At 31.1% G+C, this 13,315-nt stretch overlaps 1 protein-coding gene across 1 annotated transcript; it reads right to left on the reverse strand.

The window, feature by feature from the left end:
• Positions 1-962: 962 nt before the first annotated feature.
• Positions 963-10,384, reverse strand: LOC134278863 (apolipoprotein D-like). Its single transcript, XM_062761166.1, has 5 exons — positions 10,142-10,384; positions 7,571-7,701; positions 6,214-6,299; positions 1,581-1,682; positions 963-1,426 (listed from the first exon to the last, which is right to left on the reverse strand). The coding sequence occupies exons 1-5, from the start codon at positions 10,259-10,261 to the stop codon at positions 1,272-1,274; spliced, it is 594 nt and encodes a 197-aa protein (XP_062617150.1). The 5' UTR covers positions 10,262-10,384; the 3' UTR covers positions 963-1,271.
• Positions 10,385-13,315: the final 2,931 nt, after the last annotated feature.

The following is a 13,315-nucleotide window of genomic DNA, read 5'->3' on the forward strand; positions in this document are numbered from 1 at the left end:
GGCGTTATTTCGGCCACAGAACTTGCAAAGTGCTGACATTAAACGAAAATGTTGATATTCTTCTTTCATCAACCTGTTTGCATGTCAATGGCTTGTGTCATTTAGAATTTTGTCATATTAAGAGCATACACTTTCTTATTAACTTGGAGACATAAATTCCAGATAACTGAGAGTTAGTGGCGATAGAAAAAATGAGGTCATCAAGTTAATCATAAAGTGGTGTTGTTTGTTTAACACTGACATATTCTTCGAGTAAAAAATACAAGTATTAAACTGATGTGTAAGACTATGTGTTACCCTTTTAAAAAGGTAAATAAAAGACACACCAGAGTCTACAACTTTTTTTCATATTTATATGTTTTTTATGTACATAAGAGTCAATTAAGAACTGAATGGCAAAGGAAACAATTTGATGTCATGCAGCTTTTCCATCGTCATTTTAATTTCTTGTATGTAGAGGTCTTCTCCAATTATCTGTTCATTGGGAAACGCCTAATAATTACTCAGTATTAAAAAGCATATTGTGATAACAATCTATATAAAAATGAGACAGGCTACTGACAGGTAAGTCGATATTACAGAATTGTTTATAAACTCGTTGACAGTCAGCATTTCGAAACTTCTATGGTCGACATAATGACCCTGTTAACAAAATGTATTATCAATGGCTAGTGTTTTGTCTGACTTTTTTTTAAAACCAACGGTTTGGCCTTTGTTTTTTATGCGAATGTTGAGTAATCCGTCTTCTTGATTAATGCTGATTTAAGATGTGACTTGTCAAAAGTGAACGCCTTCTTCTTCTAGTCAACTTATCCTACCTCTGAATTTTTTTTAGGTATGTCTGTTTAATGCCCTGTTGAAATTGTGATCTCGATGAATGTTCGTTATCATAATATTTTTATATACATGTAACAATTTTCATTTAAGATATTTTTGTTTATTCTAATTTATTAATTCTAAATATTGAAGTAAACATGAAAGAATAACATGAAACACATAAAAAATCATATTATAACGTATACAATGAAACATAAATGACAAACGTAAAACACTCATCATCATGGGGCTCACATCCCCCCCCTCCCATATATTTTGAGTATTCAAATTTAAAGGTAAGGGAAAATATCTGTGTTTGCAATGTTGTTCAGTTTGCAATGATATATATTAATTGATTTACTTGGATAGTTTTTCCTCGTTTTGAACATAATTTACTTCAATGTTCTAAAGAAAACATGGAAAACTGCTTCGACTACATGGGAGTCTTTCTTGCACTACTTCCTATAAGGATATGGTTGTAAACATTGTCGGAAATCTGTTCGGATGAAGTTCCTCGGGTTTATTCGATAGCTCCTGAGAAAATTGTAGATGGACCTCAGCGTTCTAACATTGGGGTTCCTCGGCTCTCGTAGTAGAATGTAGGCATTTTCTGTCAAAAATATTATTTATTAAACTGTAGTTTTCCACCAGTTAGGTCAGTTGAAAAGTTTTACCGAATGAAAAATGCATTTGGTAATATGAGCTGGCACTATCTAAGTAAAAAGTACGACAACTCCTGACAAGACATTGTCAATCATACTTACCGGACTTACTCCGCCCTTCCTGCCGACAGGAGTATACAATGGCGAAGTTGTTATAGTCGGTTTTAACGACCCAATAGTTTCCATTGGGGTCAACTGGCTGGACTGAAATGATTGATATCCAATATATAAAGTATCATAAATTTAAGGGGGGATTCTTTGAAAATTGTAATTGCACATATGTACGAAATGATTATTTGAATATTCTGTTATTTCTGCATTTAAGTTCATTCGGAGCAGTTATAGAACTTTATTTTATAAGTTGAACAATTCTGAGTCAAGGAGCTCCTTCGTGAATATTTTAATCATGTTAAAAGAGGCTGGCAATTATTAATAAGGTAAATGAGGACAATAATTCAAAAAATGAAACATTACTATTATGCTCAAGAATGCGAATTTCAATTGTGCTCTTGGTATAAATTAAATGGGAAAATGTGCAATCATACAGTAACGGTAATGAATAATATTTGGCCTAAGGATTATAAGTTTTTGCTGATAATCAGAAAAGTGTACATCTTCTCTGTTTTCATGATTAAGAACAAAAAATACTAATGTGCAGTGCTGATGCTGATATGTAAACCATTTATAAATGAAGTCATTGAATTATATTTTAACAAGGATAATTGTGCTTATGGTAGATGGGGACGTTTGTGCTTATGCCCAATCATGTAATTTATGTTAAAAGTAAATGGAGATAAATGTGCTTATGTTGAATGACAATGACAATGACAATGACAATGATTTATTCTCTTAAATGTACAAACATACATTGTAGAGAGGAGGTAGGAAAATGTACAAACACAATACAAAAAATATAATACATGCATTATAAACAGTACAAAGTATCATGTTCAAGTTCATGTCAATTATTTTCATCTATAATTTGTTTGACAATCAATAAAAATTTACATAATTTTTTCAATGCTGAACAATTTGTTGTTGTAAAAAGTTGTTTAAATTTCTCTATATTAGGTCTACATGTGAAAGAGTTTGAAATATATTTTAACCTAGCCTCTTTAATTTCTTTTTGTGTGCATTCAAAGACGTAATGGAATTCATCACCAATCTTATGAAAATCACATAAAGTACAAATTCTTTGTTCTCTTGGAATACCAAACCATCTCCCAGTTTCAATAGGGAGTTTAAAGTTGCTACATCTAAATTTGCATAACAAAATTGAAAATTTTCTAGGTAGATTAACGAGATATCTTTCTGGTTCTAGTATTTCTTTATAAATACGATAATTTACACCCTTTGATGAGTTAACAACATTACTTTGTCAGTTTTGGATATTTTGGTCAACAAGTATTCTTTTTACTTCATTTTTTAACCATGCTACATTGTACATTTGTTGTGTTGTCCATAAATAAGATAATCCACAATCATCTAAAATAGTTTTAACATAGTTAACCCAAGGCAAATTATGCCTTGAAGCTAGAACATACATTTTTGTAGCAAATTTATCCATCGTTTGAGAAAAATGTAGTTTTGCCCAAAAAGAAATCATTCTCACCTTAATATTAATGATAAGTGGGAATCTGCCAAGTTCCCCATACACCTTGTAGTTTGGCGTTTTAGTGTTCAACCCTAGTATATATTTACAATATTTTAAGTGAAGTTTTTCGATTAAAGTATTTTTTGTAAATCCCCATATTTCACATCCATATAACAAAACTGGTTGTACAATTCTGTCAAACAAATCTATCTGACAATCCATAGAAAGATTATGTTGTTTACATTTTGATATCACTCCATACATAGCTTTTACAGATTTATTGTATTGTTCTTTTATATTTTGATTAAAAGAACCTGATTTTGAAAAATATATTCCTAAGTACTTATAACTATCAACAATCTCTAGACTTAAACCATCATATGTAAAATATAAATCTTGTTTTATTCGACCTCTTCCAAAAATCATTATTTTTGTTTTGTCAACATTCACTTTTAACCGCCATTTTATACAATATTCATGAAAACAATTCAACATATTTTGTAATGACTCAGGGTTTTCAGCAAATAAAACAGTGTCATCAGCATACAACAGAGCGAAAAGCTTAATATACACATGAAGTTCAGTCTCAATCATTTCAGATATTTTCTCTAAACCAGTTATATCATTCATGGTGAGGAATGATTCTAAATCATTTAAATAGAGCGAGAACAAAAAAGGGGATAAATTTTCACCCTGTCTTACACCAAGTTGACAAGGGAAAGTATCTGAAAGAACACCATTTACTCTAATTTTTGCCTTGATACCCTCATACATTTTCTTGATTATTCTAAAACATTTTCCATCTATATTACAATCAAATAGTATTTTATTCCAGAGTCCTATTCTCCATACAGAATCAAAAGCTTTTTCAAAATCAATAAAGGCACAATAAATTCTTTTTTTTATCTTTTTGAATATTTCGATGATTGTATGCAAAGTAAATATGTGATCAGTTGTACCATAATTTTTACGAAATCCAGCTTGGTTTTCCTGTATTATTTTGAATTCTTCTGAATATCTATTAAGTCTATTATTTAAAATAGATGTAAATAGCTTTCCAATACAACTAATTAGAGTTATTGGGCGATAATTTTTGGGTTCAGTATCATCACCTTTATTCTTATAGATAGGGATTATTTCACCACACAACCAATCGGAGGGGAAACAACCGCTGTCAAGAATTTTATTGAATATTTTTTGATAGAGGGGCACCATTATGTTGCATGAACTTTTAATATATTCATTGTATATGTCATCACTTCCACATGATTTGTTTCTTTTAAGACTTTTTATACTTTGCATTATTTCATCACAAGTTATCGATTCATTTATAGACTCATTACACTGTAAATTAGAAAGAATATCTATATCCTCATTTGATAAAACATAGTCAGGTATTTCATTATTTTTTTCCATATTTAAATCTTTAAAAAATTCATATAATTCCTCAGCAGATGCATTTACATTTTTTCTATTTTTTTGGCCAGAGTTTATTATTTTCCAATATTCTTTCGGGTTTTTTGATTTTAGTTTTTTCAATTTTTCTTTCGTTTGATTTTTATGGTTATTTACACACATATTCAACAATTTTTTATATATTTTTTCTTTACTATACATATCGTCTTTGAGATCTTTACATCTATTTCTCTGGTAGCGTTTTTTAGCCTTACGAAATGTTTGTCGTGCGTGGTAACATTCTATTGTAAACCATGGTTGGTGAAAATCTATCTTTGATTTTCTTCGATTATTTTTTATCCCAAATGTTTCCTTTGCACTTGATATAAGAATGTTACAGGTATCGTCTACAATTTTGTCAACAAAATCTAGATCGATTTCTTCTTCTTTAGTATTGTCAAGAATTCCACATAAATTGTTAATTTCAATATTTTTCTGACCTAATTTTTCAAGAAAAATGTGTGAATAAGGAAATTTGTGATTTTGTTTGAATATAACGATATTTGTGGTAATGATGAATGAGGAAAATAGGAGTCATGGTAAATGGACTCAGTTCTGCTTACATTTCGAATATGTACCCATGGTGCCTAGGACAATTGTGCTAGTGCTGAGAGGGTTTATCGTACCACATGTAATCGTGAAAGAGATTTATTTGTGCTTAAAGGTCTTGTGCTAATAGTGATTTTTTTTTTGCTAAAGGTGAACAAAGACAGTTGTGCAAAGCTGAATGAGGACAGTTGCGCTAATGGTGAATAAGGACAATTGTGCTAATGTTGAAAAAGGTTAATTGTACTATTGTTGGAAAAGGTCTATCGTGCTAATGGTGAATGAGGTCAATTGCGCTATTGGTGAAGAAAGTCAATTGTGCTAAAGGTAAAAAATATCTATTGTGCTAATGATGAAAAATGTCTATTGTGCTAATGAAGAAAGAGGTTTATTCTGCTGATGGTGAGAAAAGTCTATTGTGCTATCAGTGAAAAAGGTATATTGTGCTAATGGTGAACAAGGTCTATTTTGCTAATGGTGAATAAGAACTAATGGTGAAAAAGGTCTATTGTGCTAATGGTTAAAAAGGTCTATCGTGCATATGATGAATAAGGACATTTGTGCTTAAGGTGAAAAAGGTCTATTGTGCTAATGGTGCACAAGGACAATTTTGCTAATGATAATCGAAGAGAATTATGCTGATGGTGAAAAAAGGTCTCTTGTGCTAATTGTGAACAAGGACAATTCTGCTAATGGTGAAAAATGTGTGCTTCATGTAATGGTAAATAAGGAGAATCGTGGTAAGAGAATTATGCTAATGGTGCAAAAGGTCTATTGTGCTAAAGATGAGCAAGGACAATTATGTTAATGTTGAACAGGGACAATTGTTCTTGTAGTGAAAAAATATCTAAATGTTTAAATTGAATTGTGAAAAAGGTCTATTGCGCTAATGGTGAACAAAGACAAATATGCTAATGGTAAATGAGAACTAATGGTGAAAAAGGTCTATTCTGCAAATGGTGAATAAGCGTTGGATGAAGAAAATTGTGCTCATAATTAATGAGGGCAAATACTGTAATTATAAAACTAATCACGTCCACTAGCTTTTCCTGCCTGAATCTATTTAATCAATATCTGAATCTAGTTATATGGAGAGTATTTTATGGTCAATGATATATTTTTTAAAAAAGATGTACTTACAAGGAGAAAAGGTGACGGAAAGTCTCGCTGGATCTTGTGGATTCACAGCTCTGGCGGTACCTTCTACACGAACAGGTTCACCATTTCTAAAATTAAAAAGAACATAAAATAATATGGTGTTCACAGGACACGACGGCATGATAATAACTTTACAATCGCTTAAAATGCTCCATATTTTTAATCTAGTTTTGTTTTAATACGCAATGATTCGATCGTGACAATTTTTCACGACTTTGAAATTAGGAAACTTATTGAAGGGATATCTAAAAGCATTTTTTTTTTAAAATCCGTTGAATCGCGTCAATATTTCAATAAATTAATCTATCATTAAGAACTTGTCGGTTATTACAATGAAAATTGCATCATGCATGCATTAACGGTGGACAGGGCCACAGGGGTTTAGTTGGGGTTTTAAAACTGGCCGTGGAGGATACTTAATATAAAAAGACAACCGTTTTGCTTATGTCCTTTTTAGAACAACAGAAAGGTTAAGGAGGGCTTCCTGTTGATTTAATAAGTGACACCATTCAGCAATGTAATTAATTGTGTCCAGCGTCGCCTGGAACATTGAATGTCAAGGAACTGAGTTAATTAATGTATTCTGACAAACCTTAAAGTGCAGAGAGGCTTTGTTAGAAACAATGAGGTATATATGTATGTTTAATATCCCCAGGGGTAATGGAACTTGAAATGATATGCTTGCAATAACAATTGAGAATTAATTTCCTTATTTATCTAAATGTTCTGTTACATATATCTAATTTCCAATCAAAAACTAGTAAATTTATATTTCTATTTGTTTTCTATGTGATAACTCTCTGAAAGTAAAGTGAGTTGATTTCTTGATAATTCAATCTGAATGTAAATTTCGCAAAGTGAAAGGTCAGGAGGAAAAGAGGCCTTATACGCAGCCATGTTTACAAATCTCGTGCAGCTGTCTTAATTTGTTTCTGATGTCACTGGACGAGGACTATTGAAATTAACATAAGGGATTTTATTTCGAATCTTAAAGACAAAGCTTTAAAATCAATAATTACAATTAAAAGTGAATATAAGAAATCACTGTCTATTTTGATGGGTATGCCAGAGACATCAATGACAGTTGGAAACGTGGGATAATTTATCTAACATTTCCATCTTTCATGGATACCCTGGCATAACCAACAAACTAGACAGGGATTCCTTAAATCAACAGAACACAGAAGTTCTGAAAATTTTCAATTTAACAATTAATTATAAGAATAATATAAGAAATGTTTTTTTTAAAAAAAGATATTTAAATTTCCTTATCAAGGGGGAAAAAGTGGCCTCAAACATACAAAAGAACATATATTATCACTCTCTATTCCATCTTTACCTTTCTTGCACTCCTGTGTTGACGACCCGGATTGTTCCGTCATTGTTTCGCGTGTAACTTGCTTGTGAACACGTGACTCCAGCTTGGGCCGCTAATGGGAACCTTTCGAATTCGTACCAAATGCCTAAATACTGAAATAAAGTTATGGTTTTTACTAAGACACAATGCAGTTCTGAATTACGAATGCTTTTATTGAAGATTAACCGGAAGACCGTTATGCATCCCTAACAAACTAGACAGTAGTTTATTATATTTCCATTTCAGTGTGAAATAAAATTGTAAATTCAGATTTAGAAAGGTTGTCTAATACCTTTAAATTACACGAGGCCCCCAGTGTAAATTTCGATAGTCCCTGCCCATTGACGTTAAACACAAAGACAACTGCATGAGATTTACATGCATTTTTAGGCCTCCTTAGTTCCTGACCTTTCGCTTGGCGAAATTTACATTCCGGTGCAATTATCATGAAATCACTTCATCTAACTTTGCAGGGATTATCATAGAGAAAACAAATAGAAATGAAAATATTTGAACATCGGCGCATTGTTGATGTATATCTTTATATTTCCATTTCTTTATATTTCTCTGTTATAACTTTTTGAAAATTTCTAGAGTTAATTTAGAAACTTGATCATTCTACCGGAATGTAAATGTATAGCTAATATTCATGCAAATCTCGTGCGCCCGTTTTTGTGTTTGACATCAGTGGTCGGGGCACTATTGATATTGACATGACTGTTCTACATTTTAAAAATCTAAATTTACAATTTTAATTCACAATGAAATGGAAATATAAATAATCACTGTCTAGTTAGTAAAGTATGCCAGGGACATCAACGATAGTTGGAAGCGTGGTATATATAATTTATGCTTCGTCCGTTTTCAAATTATCCCACATTTCCAACTATCGTTGATGCTCTGGCATATGCTCTACTAACTAGACTGTGATTCCTTAAATTAAAAGATAGGCCTAACTGAGATTGTTCATCCCTCTTAGAACTCAATTCGCATTACAAGTGGTATTCGAATTTTTGAGATTTGGAAGATCAACTGAATAATATATGTACTGTATCCTTCAGGCTGTAGTTTCATTTATGTGTCGGGTCAACCCTTAATTATCATTAATTGTTGTACAATACGATGCATACAATAAGTTTCCTTCACATATGTACAAAATGCAGAACTTTTCAAGATTATTCAATTTCTTTCTACTTAAACGTGGTCATTTACTATATTTTGCATAACAGTCAGATTATAATCCGATTCAAAAGATGCCCAAGCAATGGGTGTGAAAGAAGCTTGCTGCCTGATTGTATCAAATATATTAACATCCACTGAATATTAGTTTCTTAAATTCTTATGAAGGCCATTGCCGTTAATCAGTGCATAAACAACTCTAAGCAAGCCAGTGCTACCATCTGCATAGATTTCGTGAACAATGGCTGTTCCAACAGTTATGCATAAAAATGAAACGATGACATTAACGTCTATAATACAATATTTTAAACCTTTAATCTTACTTTGAATTTTCTCTGTTTCATACAGATATAAATACATCTAAAAACAGTAATTTTTTTCTTCTTTGTTAGTTTCGGAGTTAATGTCTCGGCTATTGCAGAAAAAAATACATATGCATTTTTCCTGCATCGGCTGTGGCATTAATTCCCGTAATACATTGTACTTAAGAAAGCATTTTATTGAAATTAATTAACAATTAAAAGAACAAAAAAGCTTGTAAGTTACACTATTTGTAAATAACAGATATTACTAATGGCACGCTGTCTTTCTGCCCTAAGGTTGTACTAGTACAATCATGTAAGTAGCATTAATTGCGCGACTGAATAATGTACAACTTCAGAAGGCAAGTTTTTTTAATATTCATTGAATATGCTTAAAGTTAAAGGTACATGTGTTTTAAAAATGAAACGGGAGTTGGAGTGGGTGGTAGTTGTCAAAATCAATTATGGTAAAGACTGATATTTTCTACACAGAAAACACGAATGTGGTTAATTTTTGATTGAAATTTAAAGAAAAGGAAATTGAGATTTAAGTTTATTTAGATTAAAGAAAAAAAGATTTTCCGTTTTCATTTATTGTAGTTTTCCACCAAACGTGTGGAATGTCTTTTTTTTACGTCGAACATATTTGCTGCTTTCCAAATTAAATAAACACAAAATATTAATATAATATTTATCAAGAGACTGAAGTGACAAACATGTAAATTAATCACTTTTATTAGATGATCAAAGTACATGAGTATGTGGGTTTAAGAGAAAAATTAAACGTGTTTTATTAATTTAGATGTTTAGCATTAATTAACGATTGGGGAGGAAGGAAGTGAATTCAAATCAAAGTTTTTCTCACACGTGAGTGTATAAATCGACTAAATGCTATTATTAGTTAAAATTTTTAGCATTAATTAACAATTTGGGAAGAAAAAAATAAATTCAAATCAAAGTTTTACTCACACGGGTGTAGAAGAATCGTGACTTAACAAATTTTATTAACGGAAATGTTTAGCATTAATTAACAATTTGGGAGGAAGCAAATGAATTCAAAATTTTTACTCACAAGTCCAACATCGAATGGACGCACGGTTGGAATTCTAGGACAAAAACCTCGGCTTGTCACTTGTCCATAAACTGACGAAAAACCCAGAGTAATTCCGAAGAGCACCCCGATGATGTTCATATCTCCTATATGAAAAATGCCACTAACACTCAGATTCCCTTTGATTTAATATATATACCTGTCCTAATGGGGCACAGGCAGGTGTCAGAGAAAATCCCTAGGGCCCTCATTAATTGTCTATTTCAGTGTTGATGCACTTAAGGAAGAAAAAAACTAACAAATCAGACAAATAAAATAATTCTTCAATATTCTACACATTCATGTCTGCGCATTAAGGGGAAAAAAAAACTTGATCTGGAATTAACAGGTACATTTGTCGTCCATTTCAATTAATTAGCATTTTTACATAAAAGAAATCATCTCACGTGCGTTGCATCTTTATGCACGTGTGAAAAGTGAATAAAATAAAGGTCAAATCCTTTATTTGAATGACTAAGGAAAAGGCAGTTTTTGATAGTCCTTAAAACTAAATTCAAGTTCATAAAATCACCCCCCTATTTAGGATGAGGACAGATAAAAGGGAGGTTAGAACTTTAGAAAGTTAGGGTCAGATGATTACGTTCCTCGTTGATCAGAAATCGAAGTTGTAAATTTGTTGTTATATATGTACATGTATACAAAATATTTATAATTATAATTACCTGTTGATTTCTAAACTTGTTTAGAACTATTTGTCTTAAAATAATCAAATAGCAGAAAAAAATTTCATATTGAATATTTAAGTTATTTCCAAAAGGGTTATGTAGGAAACAGCATCCTTTCGCATCTTGCACTAAGGTGCGTCAATTTTTTTGTGAGGAGACACGTTAAAGGAGCAAGAATTCATTCTATAAATCTTGGAAAAAATAATATATTGTTTAGGAACGTATCGTTTGTCCTTAAAAAACTCGATCCCTTCTAGCATATATTATCTGTCTATAAATCTGCCTTGTAATAAAAATCAATTTCTTTTAGATTTTATCTTCTCTGTATTTTAAGCAAACTTTATCATCATCATATTTAGAAACTTTTCTTCACTGCATATACCATTTTCTGGATTATGAATTTTGAAAATTTAGAGTCTAAATGAGTATTTTTTTTTTTAATTGAATAAACGCGCACTTTTGATTGATAGGAGTAGTAACAATTAAAGCTTTACCATTATGCATGAAGTGTACCAGACCGTTTTGAATTGAACTACGATGTAAAATGACCAATTATTTCGTAAGTTACGTCAATGCATGTAATCAAATCAATCAAAACAAAGCTTCGGCGCATATTGTAGTACAATCTCTGTCATCCTTAGACTTTCAGTAGGGCGTGGCATTCTGGGCGCTACGTAATTAACGTCTCTCAAATGGTGAATAAATTCTCATTGGTTTAGAAATTAATAACATACGGAACTTTAAATTATTGCTGACAAGGTTGAAACGACTTTTAAGCCCCACCTCTTTCGTCTAACGAGATTACAAGACACTGTTTTCGGATATTTGCTACACTCGTTGACATTCGCCTGAATTTCTATCCCATGTATATTTCAACAGTGAATGAAGCTGAGTAAATTTCAAGACGCTAGTTATGTAACGTCCAGAATTCCCCGCCTTAATCAAAGTCCAAGGTTAACAGAGATTTGTACTAAATCAAACAATTTTCCTGAATTCCTGCAGAAGGTGCCTAAGCCTGATGAACTGATACACACGTATTCCGAACACCTCTGTCAGTATTTCTTTAGTTATATGAAAGTTTCCAAAAAGTTCCAAAATAAAATCATGAATAATGATAAGGTTACTCAAAGCTAATAAAACAAGTCAAATATTGTAATTAAAAGCCAGGTTTAATTGTCTAAAAAGAATAATCACAAATAATATAAATGGAGATAGAATAAAATAGGCGTCCTAAAAATTCAACGTGCTAAAATTATTTACACATTAAATTCAGCTTATACATTGCTTTTATATATATAAACATTTAACTAAAAATAAAAACTCAAGGAAAAAAACTAAAAGTCATCAAATATATTGCTTCTGTACATGGGTTAAGATGAGATGAAAACAATCTAGTCAAATGTAAGCATTTTCCTTATATGTTTACATTTTTCAAGTTATCTTTTAATCAAAAAATGGGGCATTAATTAAATTCTCCTCAAAAAATGTATAAAACAAAAGAAATCACTGTTAACAGGGTGGTTAAGTTATGAAAAAAGATCTTTAGTTTTCATTTTCTAATTTTTTTAAGCCAATTAACGTTGCATTCCCTTAATATAAGAAATGTACCTCCTATGACAGAAGAGTGGCAGTGAGAAATTAAATGCTGATCACACCCCTTTCTCTCTCCTTGCATATAATATATCCAATATACAGGGAAATTTTCATCCATGCCCTTCCCTTAGTTGTGAGGATTTACAACTCAAAGATATACATATAAATTCTAAACCAGAATCGTGTCAGGGCAAATTTAAGATACAGCAAAATTGTTTGCAAGTCTGCTCTCTATTTAAGACCACGAAAGGGCGAAAATAAAGCTGAAGAAAATAAGGCTATGTAGAGTACACTAATCCAGCTAGGAGTTTATATGGCAAAAATGTGAACTCCATACTTAAAAAAATTAAAATAGTTCGACAAGAAATTGGTTACAAATAAAATAAATGGTTTTCTGAGATCTTTCACAAAATGTGTCTGCAAGTAGTTGATTTAAAAAAATTGCCTGCCTTTTGTTTTTGTTTTTTTTTTTTTGCAACATCAAGGATAGAAAAATATTTTTTTTTCCAAATTTCAAAAAATGCAACATCTGTGATACAATATTGAAAAAAAATTAGTCGCTGCCTCACCATTAAATAAAACAAAATACTACCCTAGATATAAAGAATAAAAATAATATACACACATTTTAAAAATCATTTCAATAAATAAACTGATGGTTGGTGAAAAAAAATGTTTGGTTTGGTTTTAAATAACACATTAAAATAACACATTTGTTTACATGTATCATCAAAAATTTGCACTGTTAAAATACAATAGTTATTTATAATGTTCATGCTCCCCTCAAAATACATTTTCATAAAAGAATTTTTTTTCCACAAAAAACACTAATACTATTTTCTGATTCAGGAACTTGACAATATCCAACATTTTTTTT

Source organism: Saccostrea cucullata, unplaced genomic scaffold (genome assembly GCF_032062105.1).
Source record: "Saccostrea cucullata isolate Sc308-1 unplaced genomic scaffold, CSIRO_AGI_Scuc_v1 ctg6131, whole genome shotgun sequence".
In the NCBI taxonomy this organism is placed as follows: domain Eukaryota; kingdom Metazoa; phylum Mollusca; class Bivalvia; order Ostreida; family Ostreidae; genus Saccostrea; species Saccostrea cuccullata.